Source organism: Barbus barbus (genome assembly GCF_936440315.1).
Source record: "Barbus barbus genome assembly, chromosome: 17".
Taxonomy (NCBI): Eukaryota; Metazoa; Chordata; class Actinopteri; order Cypriniformes; family Cyprinidae; genus Barbus; species Barbus barbus.
The window spans coordinates 24,145,845-24,168,094 of NC_136745.1; the positions used below are offsets into that span (position 1 = coordinate 24,145,845).

Genomic DNA, 22,250 nt, shown 5'->3' on the forward strand with positions numbered 1-22,250 from the left:
CACGCACATGGGGTTATCTGACGGAGAGATGCAAAGCAGTTTAAAGCAGAGTCCTGCATGGGTTCTGTTTGGTAAACCTGCACCAGCAGTACTTAACAGATCACCCAACCCGTTATCTGACAGCAGCACTAATTTATTTCTGTACCAGACCAGAACTTTTTGACATAAGCCGAACTGCACCCGCATTAATCTAAAACATCAGGTGGGCAAAATTATTTTCTCATGTAACGCAAGCAATCAAACCAACATTAGACATTCTAAGTTGGTGCTTTGAAGAAAAACAGACACGCAGCGCAACATGATAATTAACAGAAAAAAAGATGAGAACGCGCATCCTTTCTGTAAACAATACAAAACTTTGGTCTAACATTAGCATCTTGTGATCACTCTGCCAGGCTTTCGAACAAATATGCATAGGCTAAATCACATCATGCACACTCTAATAATTCTTCAGAAATAAAGAAAAGAACATATTCAAATATGAGCCTTTACTGTTAAATACGATTGCCGTTATTATTGAATTTCATTAGACCAGTTATGATTTTTACGCGGCTGTTCACGGAAAAGTGAGCAAGACACGACAGTTCCATATCATGATTATGGTTATAAGAAAACTAATAAGAAAATAAGAAAAAATGTTCTTAATAAGAAAAAAGACATCTAATATAATCAAATTATGCTACATTTATTTTCATATTAAATATTTCAACACACCATTAGATATGACATTAATTTTGTGTCGCTAAATGTTTGCCTTACTAATTATGCTTAAGTCTTTCTTTGGCCTCTGCTAAACTTTAATTAAAACTGAAACTAAACTATATAAAAACTAAATAAAAATGTTCACAAAATAAAAACGAAACTAAAACTAGCAAAAATATGAATGAAACTAATAAAAACTAAACTGAATTTTATAGCAAATTTGAAAACGATATTAAAATAATTTTAAAATTCAAAACTATAATAACCTTGATTACAATAAACCACATGACTCCAGTCCAACACTTAAAATATTATGATGTGAAACAAATCCATCATTAAGGGGTTATAACTTTAAATTGTTGCTTCCAGGCCAAAATATGTATCCATAATTACGCTTCCCCAAGTAAAAAGTATCCCCTGTTGTCCTCTCACATCAAAATCCACCGACAAATTTGTTCATAACTGTTTCATTTGTAAGCCGTGCTTAGTCTGTGAATATTTCTCTCCTGATTTACATGAGATGACTTTTTCACATGAGAATATATGGATAGAGGACACATATTTAAGCCAGAAGCAATGGATTGAAATGAAAAATGCCTTAATAATGGACCTGTTAATTACAAGTACACAGCTTTTCACTTCACAAGATGTTAACTGATGAACTGTGGATTGCTTGTGGATTATTGTGATGTTTCTTTAGCTGTTTGAACTCTAATTCTGACGGCAGCCATTCACTGCAGAGGATCCATTGGTGGGCTAGTGTAATGCTAAATCTCTCCAAATCTGTTCAGATGAAACACATAATCAGCCGTTAAAGCAATTGATGGTCCATGATGATGAAATGTTTGCTATGTGCTCATTGATGCTGGTCTCATTTCCCCTGTAAGGTACCCATAAATTCTTAAGCCCTATTCGCACGGGATTGGTATTATCTGGGGACCATGTGTGATTTTGAAATTACCCCCCACATCTGAATTTCGTGTGGTGCATTCGCACGGGATAAGCAAAGCCTGTGATTTTACTCGAATTTACTGACTTTTCTCCCAGATACCCGGATGTCAAGGCTTTGAGAGTCCCGTTCTATGGTCCGATTAGATGGATTAAAAAAAAAAAAGGAACTAATATAGTTTAGTGCCCTGTGTCATGTCATTTACATTTCACCAGGTTAAAATAATGTCTCAAGCTTTATGCTTGATTTATTTGTAACACATTAACCTCAAAACCTTTACAGATTTCTCTTTCTGCAAATTGTATGGTGAAGCGATATGACTGCACCCAAAATACTATCAAACAGTCCAACACCGCTCCATTCTTTACGAAAGATGGATAAAAATGCGCACAGGACTAATATTATCACAGGACCTCGGTGTTCGGCAAAATATGGTAGGTCATTTGCAGGGGAATTTTTACTTTACAAATTACAGACATGGCCGATTCGTTCGGGATTAAGATCACAGACAACCTCCACAATTATTACAAATGACTAGAGGTCACCAGGTAATACTAATTTAGTATTAGTTGATCCTTGCAATTCCACAGATGTTCATGTTTGTTTATATCATTACAACATTATTGTTTAGTGACCCGTAAAGAACATGCAGACTAATTGGAGTTGCACTGAGGAACAATATGAGGTCAGCTTGGGCTTGGCTTCGTTGTCTTTACATTATGAATGTATGTGCAAGGTCTAGACAAAGTCTCCATTGTTTTTATCCATTGTTCATTTGCATGCCGCATGTCGCAAAGCCCACAGGTTCAAAGTATGACTCGGATGGCGTTTGCATATTCAATGAGTCTGACGGACTATGGCCTGAGTGCTCTTCAGACACATCTCTCCTCCTTATAGGTCATCCCGAGCTTCAGATGAGACAAAAAGAACAATACTAAATTCATTTCACAGCAACTTTCTTTAAATGTACACGTGCTTTAATGAAGCATTTTGTTCAGGTGAATATGGTACTTTCACTTGAGCAGGAATTACCCAGCCTCCTCTGTTTGCTGCTGTTTTGCATCTGTCAGTAGCTGCAGTAGAAAAGCTTAAGCTATTTTAATATAGGGATGTGCAAAACTGCACTTTTTTAAAATTGGCTGCTTGGTGGGCTGACTGAACAACTAGTCAATTGGACTGTTAATATTAGAGATGCACCGATACTGAATTTCTCTGCTGATACCGATAGCCGATTATTCAGAATGATATCGGCCGATACCGATAGTTATGTGCGAGTTAAAAATTGACGCATCTGTGCCAGTGCATGGTCTGCGCTGCTCCAAAACGTATGCTCTGCTCCATGCATAAATCACGCGCTGCAGAGCCAACGCACAGTGCAGCAGGATTAAGATTTCTGATCATGTGAAGAGAGTGAGAGAGGCGCTTTCAATGAGTGCTCTTTGGGAGCAGAGCCTGGTTTATACTCGCCGCGTCAGCACCAGCGGCAAAAATTACGCGAATACTGAGGAAAGGATGGCGGACGGGACGGAGGATTTGGTTTTCAAATGAAAGTAAAATACGAGACTGCTTCTTAAACCAGAGAAGGTGAACATGTTGGTTTTGTCTTTGCTGTTTATCTCACGTTAGGCTATGGAGGCTTTCTTTTAAATGTTCTTTATTTATTTGATTCCTCAGTGTTTGCTAAACGTTCTGGTGTAGCCTATGCCATGCCTCGTCTTATTCGTTTATGTTAATTAGATTATATAAGTTAATTTGTAGCGTACTGTTTTATTATTGTACTTTTTAGGCTTGCTGTGATAGACTGTGTTGGCGGTGATACCGGTGTTAAGCCACAACACCGGTTACATCACTTGCCCACCGCGGCACTGTTCCCCACCGTCGATTTTTTTATAGTAATAAAATGTATTTAGTTCAGTTAGAGGACACTACAATTAAAACTGAACGCGGCTGCTCAATGCAGCGCACCGAACGAACAACAGTCGCGCATCACAGATCAGATTTCATTTAAATCACCTGAGGAGAGTGAGTTGAGCTGACTGACAAGAAGAGTGAGGTGAAAGACAAGACAATGGCGGAAGAGTTTCAAAACGAAATGTAAAAGCGCCTGTTTTAAAAATATTTTGGATTTTGTAAAGCCTGTTGACTTCTGCCATTGATCTACGTGATGGAAGTTTTTTTTCAAACATTCGTTTCTCATTTATTTGGTTCCACAGTATTTGCTGATTTTTATTTTATTTAAACGGTTTTTTTTTTTTTTTTTTTTCATTATTTTGCATCAAAGTGTATGTCGCCATGCCGCCAAACATTCTTATTCGTTTTGCTAATAAACATTCTACGTTTCATTATTATTTGTTCCTCATTCTTTACTGATTTTTAGTTTTGTATACCTATTTAAACTTTGTGTAAGTTATTTGTTATTTTATATTAGGCATAGCATGGTGTATTTTTATTCATTTTGTTAATAAAAGTTCTATGTTCTACGTTGTATTTTGTACAATTAATGACGACTTGCTGCTAATTTAAAAGTGAAAGTAAAATGCGCACAATGCTTTTATAAGCTATTTAAGCAAAGGAAAGTGAGGGAAAGAGGGAAAACTCAAACTAAAAACAAACGTAATGAAAGTAAAATGTGCAGGGTGCTTTTTCAAACTAGGCTATTTAAAATTGAAGGAAAGTGTGGGAAAGACGGAAAACTCAAACTAAATGCAAACAACTGCTTGATGGCGAATTGCCGCTAATTTGAAAGCGAAAGTAAAACACTCACTGCGCTTGCAGGCTATTTAAAACCGAAAGAAAGCGAGGAAAAGAGTGAAAACTCAAACAACCAAGCAACCTCTTTGTGATTATTGGATGCGAGGCGTGGTACAAATGTTTAGTGCCTGAGGAAAAACTGTGGATCTGGCAATACTGACTTGAACTACGGGTGATTCATCTGGTCAAATAGAGCCTGCTTTAGTGTAGCTTTTTTTTTAACTGTTAATGCCTTATTGTAGGAATGTAACGGTATGAAAATTTCTTATCACGATTATAGTGACAAAACTTTTATTGTCAAATATTGACGGTTATCAATATTATCACGGTATTGTTAAAATGTGCTGGAGATATTCAAAAAGTACCGACACCTAAATCATGTCAAGTTTTATATTTTAAAATCAACAAACAACAAATAAATTACTTTTTGTTTGCATAATCACTGAAACAATAACCTGACCAATGATGTTCGGATTTTAAATGACAACTTGACTGACAACAGTTTAATAGCATGTTCAAATATCTAATATAAATGTTCAAATGAAGCTTTGAAAAAGTTTAATAAAAATTTAAACCTCACATTTCAGCCTTTAAATAAAGAAAAGGATTAAGTCAAAATGATAATTGATTGATTAATAAATTATTATATGTATTTTATCTGCTCAAAGTAATTCTAGATAACTAGGGCTGGGTATCGAGTTCGATACTTTTTAGGCACCGACCGAATTGCCTCCATACCACCGAGTATCGAAAAACGTCTTGTCGTTCGGTACCAAATTTCGATACCTAAGGGGTTAATCTCATCACCGTCAGTGAGCCAATAATCCTGCAGCACTAGGTGTGTTTGACTAGAAGTGACGCGGTGCTGATTGATCAGTGTTTGACCTCCGCGAGAGCGTTTCGAAAGCGCACGGAGCAGTCCGCTCTTTAAATCGCACGGTTTGTTAATTATACACAGACTGAAGCTCGAGCCTCGCGGTGATTTCAGCTTCTGCCGCCTAACTAAATGAGGACATGAACAACATCTCCAGACCTGCTCTGAGACTCACTTCATGAGCATTTTACCGTTTGATTCGAGTAAATCTAGCGTCATATCATATACACACAGAACTGTAAAGGTATTTCAGACAACCCGTCAAAATAAAAGTTCGGTTTAACTTGGAAGACACTGCGGCAGAAATATATTAATATTGTTCAGCAGACAGCACTGTTAATACTAGGCTACTATTAAAATTCTAAAAAAAAATTTTTTTAGTAATGATCACACAACAGTTATTCCATGTTTTAATTTTAATAGTAACCCCCCTTTGTTTACCAAAATAAATAAACTTTGATTTTCAATAATTTAAAGAGAAATTAAATTAATGTTTTATGTCTTCATTTGAAAACCAGATACAGAACACAGAATTTCTGAGGAAAAATAAAACATTTCATAAGGCTATTTTAAGAATAAATTTAAATAAACTAAGTTGTTTTTATGCATTCAAATAATTAGACATACTACACCAGAATTTAATAACAATAAAACATATGGTGAAAGAAAATAAAACACCCACTTATGAAAGTGGATAAAGATTGAAAATTTCTTGAAGTCTTTAACAACCTAGAAATGATGATGTGTTTTAAAATGAACACGCACTAATGTAAATGTAGCCTAACAGATGTGTAAACTGAAAACTATTTGAACTTTATTAAAATTATTTATTTATTTATTGTGTTGGATATATTTAGTTCCTTTGTGCAGTGGCTCAGGAGATGAGGCTTTGAGTCTGTATAAATATCAACAAGCTAAAAAAAAGTTTTTTGAGATAATGTAATCTTATTAAAACTGGTATCGAAAAAAGTATCGTTCAGGAACCGGTATCGAACTCAAGGTATCGGTATCGATATCGAACATTTTTGAACGATACCCAGCCCTATAGATAACTTATCTGAATTGTTTAAATGTGTAGAATCCCCATAAGTTTGTTTTTCGTCAGTCGGTCAAAATTTACAGCAGGGCATGCAAATTCGGTCCGTTTTTGGCCAGACAGAAACTGCACACAGGCTGAATGTAAGTATAAGTCTCTGTAAATCCACCCTCTGACAGCAGGTGGCGCTTTAAAGCTGAATAACCGCTGTTTCCATAAACTCCGTGAATAAAGCAGTATTGCGATTAAGAACACCTCCTTTAGGTATTACATGGAGCGAAGATGAAAACAAAATGCCATCAAATTGTTTCTGAAGGCATTCAGAACCTTCAGAGGTACATTCATATAATTAATTAATTCATAAATTAATTAGCATAATTCTCTCAGCACTCTTTTAAAACCTCCCAGCTTTTCCGCCCTATTTTCACTCAAAACGAAACTACTCTGCTGCTGTGCGCACGTGAGACTGTTACTGAAAACTGCGCTTTATGCTGGACAGTATTTATTTGTCGTGAGTTGTTCAAATTGTGGTAATCGAATACAGTTTAATGATAATTAAAATATAAAACGGTAATACTAACCGTGGGGAATTTTATCATGATTTATCATCAAACCGGTAATCGCTACATCCCTACCTTATTGTCACGTTAATTTTGACAGCCCTAAATTCAACAGAGATTTTCTTCACTCACAGTATGAGTTGCAGTCTGGCATGTTTTTTCCGCCGCCTTTTGATTGACAGGATATAATCGGCCTAGATCATCGGCTGATTTTGAACAATACCGAATGTTGGCCGATACATCAGTGCATCTCTAGTTAATATAATACCAATAATTGAGATGATTTAATGATAATATTGTTAATGCATTTAAAAATTAAAGCTAAAAACATTAAAGAACTAGTGAACTAATCTGTCTGTAAGACAGTTATTTCATGATATTTGTACCATTATTTTTATTATTTTATTTTATTTTAATAAAACATACATTGTTGCAAATCAGGTATCGGACACGTCATAATTCAATACCAGTTGATCTCCAAACATGAGTCATTTTCCTTCTTTGCCTGTGTAAATGTAACTGATTGAATGAAGTGCTCTGACTATTGTATTGTAGTAATACAGCACATAGGTGCAGGTTATGTCCTGCATCTGATGATTGCACTGTCATGACTGTCACTCAGCAACAGTTGCTATGCAATTTCCATGTAGAGGAGGACTCAGGCAGGCTCTTACATTCTTATTAAAGTGTTGAAACTTGTTTTTGTAATCTCACTCGTTTCATGCTGTTTTTTGTTTTGTTTTTTTATCTCTGTTGTCAAGCTTTGCTGGTCTTTATTTAGAAGCCTGCAGTCTGACAGCTCAGACATAACATCCTCCTGCATCTCTCTCCTGAACATTCATAATTCTGCTGTTTGTAGTGCTCATTAGGCAGAGCTTGACCTGCCACAGGTTTTGTGCTCTTTTATATGCATATGAAGGTGTGGTATATTCATAATACTAGGGCTGATTGCCACCGGCGGTAATTTGTGTGACGTCGCACACTCTATAACAAGTAGGGCTACACGATTATGACAAAAATCATAATTGTCGATTATTCCCTTGAGATTGTAATCGCGATTTATTAATAACGATTATTTTGAACAGATTTATGCCATTGTTTGAAGCTGCATGCCATATTTTTATATAAAATATATATTTAAAAAAAGGCTGAAAACACTCTTACTGAACTTTTATTGCTTTTGAGTTGGGATGCAGATGTACATTTGACAGAACCATTGTGAAAACTGTAACAGCCTCATCTTTTATACATAACCAAAAGTACTGCACCTCATTATCATGGTAAAAAAGTAGCCTAACTATATGGTTTCTATGGTGTTTGCATTGAAGAACAGTAGCCTAAAGACATTGTCAATTACAAATCCACATCAACTGATAGAATAATTAACAAAATAATGTAATTATATTCCATTAGGCTACTCCTTTAAAATATTTAGTATATTAATAATGTAATAATGCTCAATATAAATATCCTACTTTTCTGCCACCATACCATTGTTACCATTAGTGTTACTACAGTAAAACTATGGTAAATGTGGGTGATTTGTGGATTGAAACGTCTTCTAACTGGATCGTTGTTGCACTGCATCTGCTGCTTTCTGCATCAGTGTTGATGAGAATAACAGCTCCAGGGCTCTGGAGCCCTTTGGGCAGGTACTCTTCAGATTTTGGTAGCCCGAAAATTAATTTAACTAGCCCAAATAAAAGAAATGTCAATCAAAAACATTTTCAATGCACAAATATCAACGAATATCAAGGAAAGAGTTTTATTTTACTATTTACAAGGTATCTGCAGAATTCAAAACTTTTCTTTATTGGGCAGACATTTCGGGCACCTGAGCAAAAGCATTCTTTATACCAGACCTGTACAGCACGCACACAAAGTGTGTAGCTTTTAACTTTAATGTGTTATTTATATTTGATTTGACCCTTGATGTAACTAAATGATGTACATTTCAGGTTACCTGAGAAAACATTTTTCCTGAATACACTGCAGTTCAAAAGTTTGGATCAATCATTTTTTTAAAGGAGTTTCTTTTGCTCATCAAGGCTGTATCTATTTGATAAAAAATACTGAATATTATTTCACAAAATAATATTGTGAAATATTATTGCAATTTAAAATAAATGTTTTCTAGTTTAATATATTTTGGGCTGGGCGATTTTGCCAAAAAAAAAAATCTTCGATTTTTAAAGAAAAATTCGAGTTTCGATTCGATTTTCGATTTTTTTTTTTCAATGCACTTAAAAAATTACTGCAGGCATCAGATATAGTGTCAAAAGTGCAACTTTATTGCTATGATTGTCCTCAAGAGTTAAAATGCATAGAATCCCAAAACAAAAAGTAAATGAGGCTCTGTCATTCAACAATTTCAAGCTTTAACCCAGGTTTAAGCAAAAGTGCAACAACTTCACAGTAGCTTAAATTTTCTGTTCAAGAAATCAGATAATTACAAATTTTGTAACATATAACATTACAATTAAAAAAATAAACTCTTCTCAGTATAGTGTGAATATAAAAAATGAAATATGCCTGTGGCAGACATATAGCCTGCTCAAAGAGTGAACAAATGTAAACGTTTATCTATAACAACAAAACACGTGCTTGTTAGATCTCTGAAAGATGCTGCGCAGAGTCCAACTAGTGTTGATGTAGTGAACCGTCAGACTCAGATATGGCTGCATCGTCCGTTGTGGCTGAGTAAAACTGCATCTCCTCCAGCTCACTGCGGATCTTTTCCCGAGTTGTATTATACAGGTGAGGCAGCGCAGCGCATGCCGCGTCCTGTGTGAAAGGGCCGCGGGCTGGCTCATATCGCGCTACGGTAACCCACAAGGACGAAACGCGGAAAAGTCCGAAAAAACTATTGTGGCAAAAAACTCGAGTTTGCAAAATAAAAATCGTTTCAAACTACAAAATCGATAAATCGATTAAATCGATTTTTTGCCCAGCCCTACTTTAAAATGTAATTAATTCCTGTGAAGAAAAGCAGTATTTTCAGAGTCACATGATCCTTTAGAAGTCATTCTAATTTGCTGATTTTTCATCAATGTTGGAAACAATTGTACTGATTTTTATTTTATTTTATTTTTTATACTGTATTTTTTCGGGACCTTTTGATATTTTTTTAAAAATAAAAAGTTAAAAAGAACAGTGTTTAGTCAAAATAGAGATTTTGTGTTACAATATAAACTATTCAAAAGTTTTTTTCTTTCTTTTTTAAAGATACTTTAAAAAAGTTTAAAGAAAGTTAAACTTCATTCAGCAAGGAGGTGTTAAATGGATAAAATTGATAAAGACTTCTATTGTTAGAAAATATATCTATTTTGAATAAATGCTGTTCTTTTAAACTTTTTATTAATCAAAGAATCAAAGAAAAAAGAAACACAGGTTCCAAAAAAATATTAAGTAGCACAACAGTTTCAACACTGATAATAAATCAATCAGCATATTATTATGATTTCTGAAGGATCATGGGACACTGAAGACTGGAGTAATGATGCTGAAAATCAGCTTTGATCACAGGAATAAATGCTATTTTATAGTATAGGTATTAAAATAGGAAACCAATATTAGAAATTGCAATAATATTTCACTATATCACTGTTTTTTCTGTATTTTTGAAATGAATACAGCCTTGATGAACAAAAGACTCAAAAACAAGGTCAATTATTTATCAGGTTTATAATATAGCCCTAACATAATATATTATCAAAACAAACTATTTAAACTGATAGAATAGAATAGAATATAATATAATAGAATAGAATAGAATGCAAACTGAAGCAAAACTTAAGCTGAGATCTGTAAGTTAAATATAAAAAACAAAAAAAGTGAACATTAGGGCTGCCACTAACGATTTTTATTTCGATTAATCTATTGACAAATTTTTCGATTAATCGATTAATCTAAACAATTAATATCCCGCAAAAATAAAAACTATTTTACTTAAAAATATTTTATTAAACCAAATGAAATCAAAATGTATATGAAATCCTTTTTAAAGCAAAAGTAAAGTGCAAAATAGAGTGCAAGAAGCAAGTGTCCATCTCAGTCCAAATCTCTGAAATCAAAGATCAGTATTATAGTGTATGAATGACAACATATCCACGCGTTCTAGACTACTAATAATAAAATTATAATCAAAAAAACACTTTTTAAAGGAGTATTTACCAGAAATATTATTTACCAGAATTTATTTAGGTGAAAAATGTAAATATGCAGTATTTCTGAAAAAAATCTATTAATTGGAGATGCTTTTTATTATTAAAATTTAATGGAACAATTAAAATGGAATCCAGAAAATAATGGAAAACAGAATTTGGTAAAGATACAACTGTAAAACTCAATTAATTAGACAGGCTTTTTGATTAATAAAATTTAAAAAACTGAATTTGGAAATAAAATGGATTTCATAGGGCCCCATAATTATAATAATTTTTTTTGTGGTAATAAAAATGGATTTAAGTGAACAATAGCTTTTAAAATGACTTAAAGTACATGTATAATAGCAATGATGCAATAATAATTAGTTCAAATAAAATATCAAAAGCAAGAAATCATATGGTCTTATTGAACAAAACTGTTAAAAAACAATGTATTATAAACAATAGAGCTAATGTAGGTTACGCATTACAACAAAGGCCTGCAGGGGGTGCCGACGGCCTGATGATTATTTTTACACATTACTGTTTAATATTGACCAAGCACCATTTAATTCAAACGTACACTTAATCTTTAACATTTGTTCATTTCTTAGAGTGAATTTCTTCAGAGTGCGATTTTGAGCTTTTATTTTGAAATCGTGATGTATTCTCCTTTTTGTGTAGATTTATAAATGATTTACCTTACACATCTGATGAAATGGCGCACGTTGCGTTCCCAGATGAACGTCATAATAAACACAAACACACAACAACATGCAGAGATGGAGTATGAGATGCTCCACACGTGTAAATGATAACAGTTTCTGTGGAGCTACTGTGAACGGAGCCGTTGTCACGCATGCAAATAATTAAAGAGCATATACTATGTGAACTGCATCGCATATAATTATTTAATTAAATCATAGCATTTGTGAATTCACAATTATGCTTGATTATGATTTTTAAATGGGTTTAATATATCATGCAGCCTTGGAAAATAGTCTAAAAATGTGTTTTATTTCACGTTTTATTTCACATGTCATTGCGTTTGCATTGGCTCTCGTGTTGAGCGCATCGCAACCATTGAAGTATTGAGTTTCTACAGCGACTCATTTGGTGCATATCGTTCTCTTTCTATGAAACCTGTAAACCGCATTCACCGGCTCTAACTCTGTCGTGACATCAGCTCTATAGCGGTTTGCCCGAGCGTTGCTATTCTTTCCCTTTTACTGGCGGCATGCAATCAAATAGCTTCCCAACTCATTTTTGTGTGCGCGAGGCACATTATTTCTTCTGCGCGGCCGCGGTGGAAGAAGCGCTCAGCTTAGAGGGAACACTGCGTGGGAGCCCTGTATTTAAGGTAGCCCGTCGGGCAGGGCAGTGATACATTTTGTTACCCTGACTGGAAAACACAATAGCCCCGGGACGTCGGGCTAGCGATTTTGCGAGCCCTGCAAAGTGCACACACACACACCATGAACACACACCCGGAGCAGTGAGCAGCCATTTATGCTTCAGCGTCCGGGGAGCAGGGCACCTCAGTCGTGGTATTGCGCTGTATATTCACTCCCCCCACCTACAATTCCTGCCGGCCTGAGACTCGAACTCGCAACTTTTGGATTACAAGTCCGACTCTCTAACCATTAGGCCACGACTTCCCTATAAGGTAGGCTTCAGCATTAGTGTTTATGTTGTAATTGTTATCAGGCCAACGCAGATTTTCCAGCATGTGATTGAAGTAGTTACGAATTATTTAGGCTACTCTCTTATTTAACTGTATTATTTCTTTGATAGCCTAGTGTTTTGCTGGCTGCGTGTTGCCGTATTCACTGACAGAAGTGCAAAAGTACATTTGTTAATAGATGTTTGAGCCGTGCCCGCATTTTTTTTTTGTTTCAAAATTTTGTATATATATGTCACCGTCGGTAGTTGGTCAATTACCACCGCGGTGGTAAAAATCTGCCACCGTCACAGGCAGCCCTACATAATGCATCCTCTTTTTTGAGACCTCTGTTGAAAACACATCATCTTAGGCATGAATATTAGAGGATGGCTCTTCCCTGTATATACATTCATCTGATGGTACAACAGAGATTTTTCTGGACAGATTTTTGTGCTACGTCACCACAACAAATGAAATCATAGTTTATTCGTTGAATTTGAAATGATTGTGATGAAATTAAAGACAATTGCTCAAAAATATAATTACAAGAAAACCTCTTTCAGTTGACTAAAGTCAAGTTATTCAAACCTGTCCTTTAAGAAAGAAGCTTGTCTCATGTTAAGATTAAAATATATATATAAAAAAAGAGAGAAGATAAAAAAAAGTGTGATCAGAAACATTTTCAAAAATTAATTGAAATTCAGGCAATAAAATTGAACGCAATTTTTTTTCTAATTTCTCAGCAGTGTTACCATAGTTGCTGCATTTTGTTATTGGAAGGCAGCATGCATAATGCAATTTAACAGCAAATGATGATAACAATAATATTTAATCAAAATTCAATTGAAAATGTACTTTATCTGCTTTATTGCTCTCAGTCTCGTTAATATCATGCTGATAATCTCAAAATGACAGAATCCGACATGTGGCTCTCTCTGTTGTTTTTATTCAACTAGTTAGTCTTTAATGAACATGTCCATTGATGGTTTGTCGTTAGTGTTCCCAATTTTACTTCGCTGATTAAATGAAGTGTTTTTGTACCCTCTATACTACATACTTGGTCAGCTGATAACCCCCTCTGTTTTATTGTCAGACTTCCGGTGGAGTTCCTTTTCATCATGCTTTTCTGCTGTGGCTTTTATAGAAACTCACACTGCAGCACATGCCAGCCTCTCGGCACAAACATCCCTTCAGAAAGCGTGATGTCTTATTCAAAGTCTCTCAGTTTCACAGTGGAACACATGATCACTAACAAATCAAAACACTTTCCTAATGAGCATAAATCAGTGCGCTTTTTCTCATCCAGTAAAATGTGCCAAGTGGTGCCCTCTCTTCAGCTGACGGCCTATCAGCAGCATCTTGATTTTCACCATACAGACATCACATGCTCCTTAATCGCCAGAACAACAAACACCCTCTCTTTTCCTCTCTCTCTGACACTCTGTTTGGAGGGAGAGAACTGTTACAAAAGCACACGGACTTGTTGGTCACGTTTTTTCTATATCCTTCCTTCCTCCTCTCCTGCCTGCCACAAGACTGCTGAAGAGCATTTGAAAGGTGTATTGTTTTGAGCAGAGATACAAGTAGAACAAAAGTATCATTTTCTGTTATTTTAACTCCAGCAATATGTACACAACTCATGCCATCCAGACAAGCAGTCAGAAGCAGAGGAGTTATTTATGCTAGAATTTGAAATCTGTTTCACAGAATCAAACAAACCTATGGAAAGTCTCTTTAAGATTAAATCTTAATGCCCTAGATCTTGCTTGTTTCCTCTTTCCTCTTTCTTTTGTTTTTTTTAAGCAGTAGTGATACCTATTTTATGTGCATTTTGTCTTGCTTCATTTCCAGCTGCAGCTGCGCAGGCGCAGGCAGAGGAACGGCGCAGCCAGGCAGGGAACAGCCCAACACCACCAGCTCCAGCCAGCACAATGAAGAGCCAGAGCAGGCCAGGTAACAAACAATGGTCTCGATCTTTCTGTAACTGCAGGGATCCACAAGGATTTTATATTTTTTTTCTGAAGGCCCAGTTGTGCAAGTAGTTCATCATTTTAAACTGAAACAAAATTAATTATGAATGTAAATAAAAAAATAAAAAATAATGCATTTATATTTATTATGAAGGCTTTTTCACAGATTCAAAAGGTAACCGTTTTTCTTTAAAAAAAAATACTATAGGTTTGTACTAAAACAATCCTTTTTCCTTTTAATTATTTTGTTTTGTTTTTCCTGCAGTCTTGCCTTGGTTAATTGAGTAACAAGCTGTCACATGACCGCCTCTGCACTCATTAGGGCCATTGCAGTACTTCCTGTAGCATGTCCTCACACACGCCCATGACTCAGTGTCAATACTGTATCAGGTGTGGTGAGCTCATAGCTGAATCTGTAACCTGAGCCTTATATAAGGCCAAAAGGATTATCTGCACAACTGATACTAGTGCAATCTGCCGAGAGCCTTTTGAAGGCCCAGGAAGTGTTCAGATTTCACCTGATACACTAGTTATTGATGTTGTGTTCTGTTATGTGTCCTCAGTCATTGATGGGGCAGCCCTGAGGATAGACGACAAGCTCCGAGTGGCCAAAGAGAGGAGAGAAGAGCAGGAAAAGCAACATGGTGACAAAGCAAAAAATTTCACACAACAGGTGTTGGCAACTTTAGATGTGCATGTGACCATTGACTTGCGGAAGGGTAATCATTGGCACACGGGTGATAAGCGCAAGAGAAATAACACATAGCTCAAAGAGAACAATAACACTGTTTACAAAACAGTGAGGCAGTCATTTGCATGTTTTATTCATGCTGAGGTGGATGCTGGGAAACAAGAGTTCAGCATCCTTTGAAAACGGTAATATATTAATACATTAATTTTGAGTGGCGATGTGACGCAAAGTGAAAGTGATAAAAAAAAATTAAAAAGGCCCTTTGTGTCAAAAAGTTTGCCAACCCCTGCACAGAGCTGGACATAATTAATTCTCTACGTTAAAACAAATCATACAATCACACCTACTAACGCACCCTGTTTGGCCCGTTCAGTGGCCCGTGAGACTCAGCTCCTGGAGCGAGAGCGCAAGACCCAGCTGCAGGTGGAGAGACAGATGGAGGAGAGACAGAAGAAGCTGGAAGAGCAGCGCAGAAAAGAGGAACAGAGGAGAGCTGCAGTGGAGGAGAAAAGGAAACAGAAATTAGAGGAGGAAAAGGTAAACAGTTTTTTATAGGGTCTTAGACCTTACCCTTTGTAAAACACTACTACCCAACTCACAGAGAAGCAAACTACCATTCAAAAGGTTATGGTCTGTAAGATATTTTTTAAAGTATTAATTTTATTCTGCAAGAATTCATTAAATTGGTCAAAAGTGACTCTTATGCATTGTCGGACAAGATTTCTATTGTAATAAATGCTGTTCTTTTTTACTTTATAGTCATCAAAGAATCCTGAAAAAAATATATCATGGTTTTCACAAAAATATGAAGCAGCACAGCTATTTTCAACATTAATAAATTAATGACACGTTTCTTGATCAGCATATTAGAATGATTTCTGAAAGATTGTGTGACACCGAAGACTAAAGTAATAATGAAAATTCAGCTTTGCATCAGTTGCATTTAAAAATCAAAATTCCTAATAGAATACAGTTATTTTAAATTGCTGTAATATTTAATCATTTTACCATTTTACTGAATATTTGATTTAATGTATCCTTTGTCAGCATAAGAGACTTCTTTCACAAGCTTCACAAAAACCTTTGAATGTGTACATTAACCTCGTGCAGCAATATTACATTTTCTTTTTAATATTAAAATGCCCTTTAGAGACTTTTCCTAAATAAAGGCTGTATAATCCTTTACACACAGAATATAATATTTTAAAGCCATGCAAAATGCCAAGTCTGAACCTAAACCAGCCTAATTATACAGGACTCCCTTAAGCTTAACTAGCTGTTTAGACAACCCACCGCCCAGGCTATTTCTGGAAATGTGTGTTTTGGCATGTGCATACAGTCAGCTGGCCTCACTGGCCTCTTCACTGACTTTAGAGATGGACTATGTAATTAATTTGAATGTCCCGTTTCTTTTTGGGGTTCATCATTAACACCCCTTTTATCCATAACATCATTAGCACCCTTTTATGAGAAAATGGATTAAATGAAACAGGTGATTTTGTTAGTCATACAGCAGGAGTCATGTGTGTTCTGTTCAGTACCTAACATGCAAAATAGAATGGAATCATAGACTTTGTTTTAGGATTGACACCCACACCTTTTTCATGGTCCACTGCTGCACAGCTCACAGGATGTATCATGGCTCTATTTGTCTAACAAAGTGTGTGTGTGTGTGTGTGTGTGTGTGTGTAGGAGCACTATGAGGCCGTGATGAGACGTACCCTGGAGCGCAGCCAGCGAGTAGAGCAGAGACAGAAGAGATGGTCCTGGGGTGGACTTTCAGACTCTGACAACAAAAATGGTATGATTGCTTTTTCTAAATGGCAAAAAATCAGAAGCACCTGATATGTTCAATGGCTTTTCTTTATAAAACTTGAACAGCCTTCTTTCACTGACTGTCCTACAGTCTGCCCAAGTGTGTCACGACTTATAAATCTATGAATAATCAATCTTTTGACAATCCTGATTGCGGTGATTTGTTGTTAAAGGTGAAGTGTGTAATTTGCGCACCACTAGACTCATTTATGATTATGGTACTATTTCCCAAACATCCCAAAAATGACAAGCTTCACCTTTAACAAGTCATGTTTGTTTGTTGGTGGTTGTGTGCAACACCACAGGGATGGAACGAAATCTCGTGTTGTCAGCTGCGTTTTTCCACCTCTCTCACCTTCTTGTGGGAGAGAGTGTTTCCAATAGCGACCTGTCTGTCCCTGCCCCTCCCACAGGACAAAGTGACAGTGGCTCCGCCTCCTCACCGATTGCTATAGTAATCTCCCCTGCTTCTCCAGCCTCCAAGCCACCCAGGAACCAGACGTCACAAGGTGGTTTATACAGTTTGCCTGCCCATGGCGTGACTTGACACAAACTGCCCACTCCTCCTCTTCGCTCATATGTGCACTAATCTGACTGGGGCTGTACTGGCTGTTACACGTTCACTCACCAAGTTGTTTAAAATAAAAAAAATTCTTCACTTGCCAGGGATTGTAACAAAGAGTGTGTTCTTCGAAGCACTTACCTGGTTTCTGGGGATGCATGATGCTTTGAGTTTTAACCAATTTTTTAAATCCAGATTTAATTACCCTTTGAATGTTTACTAACAACGTTATGCTCGATGTTTTAGACTGAGTTTGCTGTAGTTGAAACTTTTGCAGAATACTGATTATTTATTGTTTTATAAATATTAACCCTCAAAGACCAAGACAGCCACCCGCGGCTAAAAATAACTATTGTTCTTAAATGTTTAATAACTTTTGAACCACTAATTGAACCACAATAATAAATAGACATAGGTTTTGGTCTTTTGAACCGTTGTTTAGCAAGTCTCTTTGGAAATCAGAGCAAACGCAAAGTGAAAGTAAAGTGTGTCATGCGTGCATGAAAACAAACACACAATAACACATTTGTATGAGAGTACTCTCTGAAAAAGCCCAGAAAAACACAGGAGAGACCACTTTGGCATAAAACAAACCAAAAACAAGGATGAAAAAGCAGTACATATCGGATAAAGCATTGGAATTTAGGTATTCAGCCAGTGGATTGATCCATTTATATTATGTAAATAATACTTATGTAGTTCATAAAGATCATTTACACAATTTTTTTCTGTTGCACTGTGTATATTTTGTTGACACATCTATATTGTTAGTAAAGTAAATATACCTGTTTTTCACTGAAAAGCGCCTATAACAATATTGTAATAAATGGCTATAACTTGCTTGGGGAATGTTTTATGTAGACAAAAAAATATTTGAAAGTGTAAAAAATACACAGATACAACTTTCTAAAGAAAAAAAATCCAAACTGTTTTGTTTTAGTACACAGTAAAAAAAAAAAAAACAATTATTGGTTGCGTTTTTCTTAAAATTCTGGAAATTCATTAATTCTTAGAGAAACAAAGGGAAAATTGGGACTTTAAATTAGCTAGACTGAAACTTCAAGTTCTCTTGTTTATAATGATATATGGCACTTAATGCTGACTGCTAGAATAGGTCTGAAAAAACAAAGAAAAGTCCAGGCGTGTCAGGTGCCCCAGGGTTAATTACTCAATTTAAATAAATAAATAATAATAAAAAAATATGCATATATATATATATATATATATATATATATATATATATATATATATATATATATATATATATATTCTAAAATAGTATTAGCATGTAATAGACATATAAGGCTATTGCAATTTCAGGTTTATCTGTTGAGTATTCTTTTTTCTTTTTCTTTTTTTCGTATTGTTTGTCTTTAAAATGTAGATAAACTAGGTTGTATTAGTGTAATTAACAATAGCTTAGCACGTGCAAACCCCTGTAACTCTAATTCCACTCCCTGTCTGTCTCTGTGTGCGTATTTACCCTCACCCGTAGACAAGCGCTCCTCATCTACTACGAACCTGAAACAGACTGACTCAGTCATCAGCAAGCGTCTCTCCTCATCCTCAGCCACCCTCCTTAATACTCCCGATAAAAGTAAGTGCCCTCCCTGCCCTCTCCTGCCCTTTTCTTATCCATACAGCATGAGTTCTTTTGATACATGAGCATGAGTAAATACTTTTTAATGCTGGTCATGTGATCCAAACAGAAATCAGTCACAAGTCATGTCTCACACAGGTGCCTCTCCCTGTGGTTTGCTTGATGAGCTTCATTTTACAATGTTATTTAAATGCAAATTCAGCATTGTGTTTATTTGAATGGACCGTAAGTGTTTTTGCCATCTTGGCAGCTTATGATGACACGCTGTTTCTATCCACAGTTTCCTTTTCCTCTAACAGGAGCAGTCAGCCATGACTCAGACAGTTTCACACCAGACACTGTTTGTGTTGGAGTCTCCTCTTCATTTCCGTCTCTGCAGGCACATTTTAGTATGGTTCCACAAAAGATTTTAGATCACTTTTGTGTTGGTGGTTTTGTCTTTTGAAGTCTGTCTTCAGTCCCCTCTTGAGTGAAACCTATGTTCTCGATTCAGGAGCTGAGCTCTCTTTTGTCCCTCAGGTGCAAAGCGGAGAAGTTCGTCTTTGAACCGGTTGCCTAGCAATGATTCTCAGGCCTCTAAAGAAGTGCATAAGCAGCCTCAGGTGGAAAAGACAGGTGCCAAACTACCAGTGCTGCTCCTCTTTTGAAGGATTTGTTTAAAACAAAATTTAATTCTGTCTTTATTTACACACCCTCATGTTGTGCCCAACCTGAATGATTTTCTTCTGTTAAACACAAAAGGAAATATTTTGAATAATGCACTAGTTGTCATTTCCCATTCATTTGCTGACTGGAGCTTTCAAGCTTTAAAAAAAAAAAGAACAAAAGCTCCATGAAAGTATCCGCAATTTCTCTTAATTTCTTCTTTTGTGTCCCAAAGAAGCCATATAGGTTTGGAGCAGTGAGTAAAATGATGACAGAATTTGTTTATTTTTGGATAAACTATCCCTTTAACTTTATTTCTGAGAATAATGATGAACAATCACAAGGTTTCAAAAGATTTTTTAATTAATTAAGAGTGTGGGCCTTTATTTGCCTACTTTAGCTGAACAGTTTACTCATTGTCATTCTGAAAATCTAGTTTTAATGTAAATAAGCATTTAAACAGGTGTATGCAGGGAGCTTACACAGGCAACATACACCTCTTATACATTTACAAATGCAATCCTCCACATTGTAATTAAACTGAAAACAATTATAAATACAGCCACAATTATAAAGCAGAATCTAGATTCATTGTTCCCATCAAAATATCCATTTCCTCATTCACTGCAAGTAAGCTTAGACACAGACAAGGCCTTGCTTCCTGAATGATTTTAACGCCTCCCTGTCCACTTTGTCTGTAGGCCCAATCCTGAAGAAGCGAAGCTCCTCCCTCTCTCGAGTAGGGGCTAAAACACAGCCCACCACCAAACCAGAGAAATCCACTGCAGATGAATCAGGTGCTTAAATCCCTACTGGGACATTTCGCCATGCCTGTTCGCCGTTTACTAATAAATAAGCGCAAACTGTGTTCACGTCTATGGTCTGCCCTGCTCTTGTTTAATCCACAGCCAACAGAACATGATATCTGGGTAATAAGGGATGTTGGGGGGAGCATGGGGTCTGCAGGGTTGGTTTGTGGTTATAAACGTGCAGCGTATTTCTTATGTTCTTTGCTTGCCATGTTCTTCCATTAGTGCATCAACTCATCGTGCAACCAGAAACATAACAATCCGCTAATGTCTATGCTACTTTGTCCACACGTTGGTTGGTGTGTGCTGCTGCCTTGAGCTTCCAATTCGTCTTAACCTCTCCTTGTTGCTTTTTCGTTCTCTCAGGGAGTTATCACTAACTGACCAGGAATGAGCTCTTTGTTTATGTAAATACAATGTGTTTTTGTTTGTGTGAAAATTATGCTGTTTTTCTTCCCATATGACATTAACCAAGGAGTTTGGCCCCTGGTGCCATGGCTGTTTTCGATGTGCGAGTGTGTCTGTTGTCATTCCAGCTTTAAATATTCAAAATACTGAATGGTTTTACAGGAACGCTGCATTCATTTCTAGATCTTATGTTTGAAGGACATCTTTATATATTAAACATCTGGTTTATATATTCACTCTTGAAAATTTCCCCATTACAGTGCACACATGTTCAGATAGACACCACCATTCTCTATGCTTAGAGCACTTCCTTATTATTGAACTCCCTTAGTCAGATCATCAAAAGCTTCCCAGCCTCACCTCCTCTTCACAACTTGGACTGCATCAATACAGTGCCAAGGGAGAAAATAAAATAAATGGTTCATTCAAAAGGGATATTAAGATTTTACTCAATTTTTCAGTTTTTCCCAACTGTTGATTTGTAACTCTGATTACAAACATAGATCTCATGACAGCAAGAGCTTTTTGCACCCTGTTAGCATGTCCTGTTACACTTTTGCAGTGTACAAGCAGTATCATATTAATTCAGTTTCATCAAATGTTTTGATTCTGTAAAGCTGCAGTAGAGACCAAACTCAAATGCAGACCTGTGATCCATTTCTTAATTTAACGCTAACATAAATTCGATCTATAATTAAAATTAAATGATCAAATTTTCATTATCAAATTAAAAATGCCTGACTTCAAGCATTTGACTTTTGTCTGATGGATCTCAAAAAGCTCTTCAAGTTACTCTTTAGTCCTGGCTTTTTGTTTTCACCTCCACTTCCACAGCCCTGGTCCTGCTCCCAATCACCTTCCTCTAATCTCACTAATATTCTTTTTGTCTCACCAGCATTGAGAGTCTGAATTTACATCTACTGGTTACATTTAAAGCACGTTTCTCCTTGGTTTTTGTGTTGATTCTTGCATTTTAAATCACATTGGTGTCATTCCCCTCTCCTTCCCCTTTTGTGTTATTCCTCAACCTTTCTCTTTTCTTTTCCCTTTTGTCTGCTCTGTTTTTCGTG

At 36.1% G+C, this 22,250-nt stretch overlaps 1 protein-coding gene across 19 annotated transcripts in view; it reads left to right on the forward strand.

The window, feature by feature from the left end:
* LOC306883561 (MAP7 domain-containing protein 2-like) overlaps positions 1–22,250 on the forward strand; it is a 42,316-nt gene that overhangs the window by 5,166 nt on the left and 14,900 nt on the right. For 9 of the 19 annotated variants that reach the window (XM_079438900.1, XM_079438912.1, XM_079438911.1 and 6 more), the window contains exons 2-9: positions 14,532–14,633; positions 15,214–15,294; positions 15,715–15,878; positions 17,034–17,142; positions 17,570–17,665; positions 19,214–19,315; positions 19,838–19,933; positions 20,665–20,760. In XM_079438900.1, the coding sequence (XP_079295026.1) occupies positions 14,532–14,633; positions 15,214–15,294; positions 15,715–15,878; positions 17,034–17,142; positions 17,570–17,665; positions 19,214–19,315; positions 19,838–19,933; positions 20,665–20,760 (846 nt within the window). The remainder of the gene's footprint in view (positions 1–14,531; positions 14,634–15,213; positions 15,295–15,714; positions 15,879–17,033; positions 17,143–17,569; positions 17,666–19,213; positions 19,316–19,837; positions 19,934–20,664; positions 20,761–22,250) is intronic. The other 10 variants (XM_079438903.1, XM_079438916.1, XM_079438917.1 and 7 more) reach the window with 3 other exon arrangements.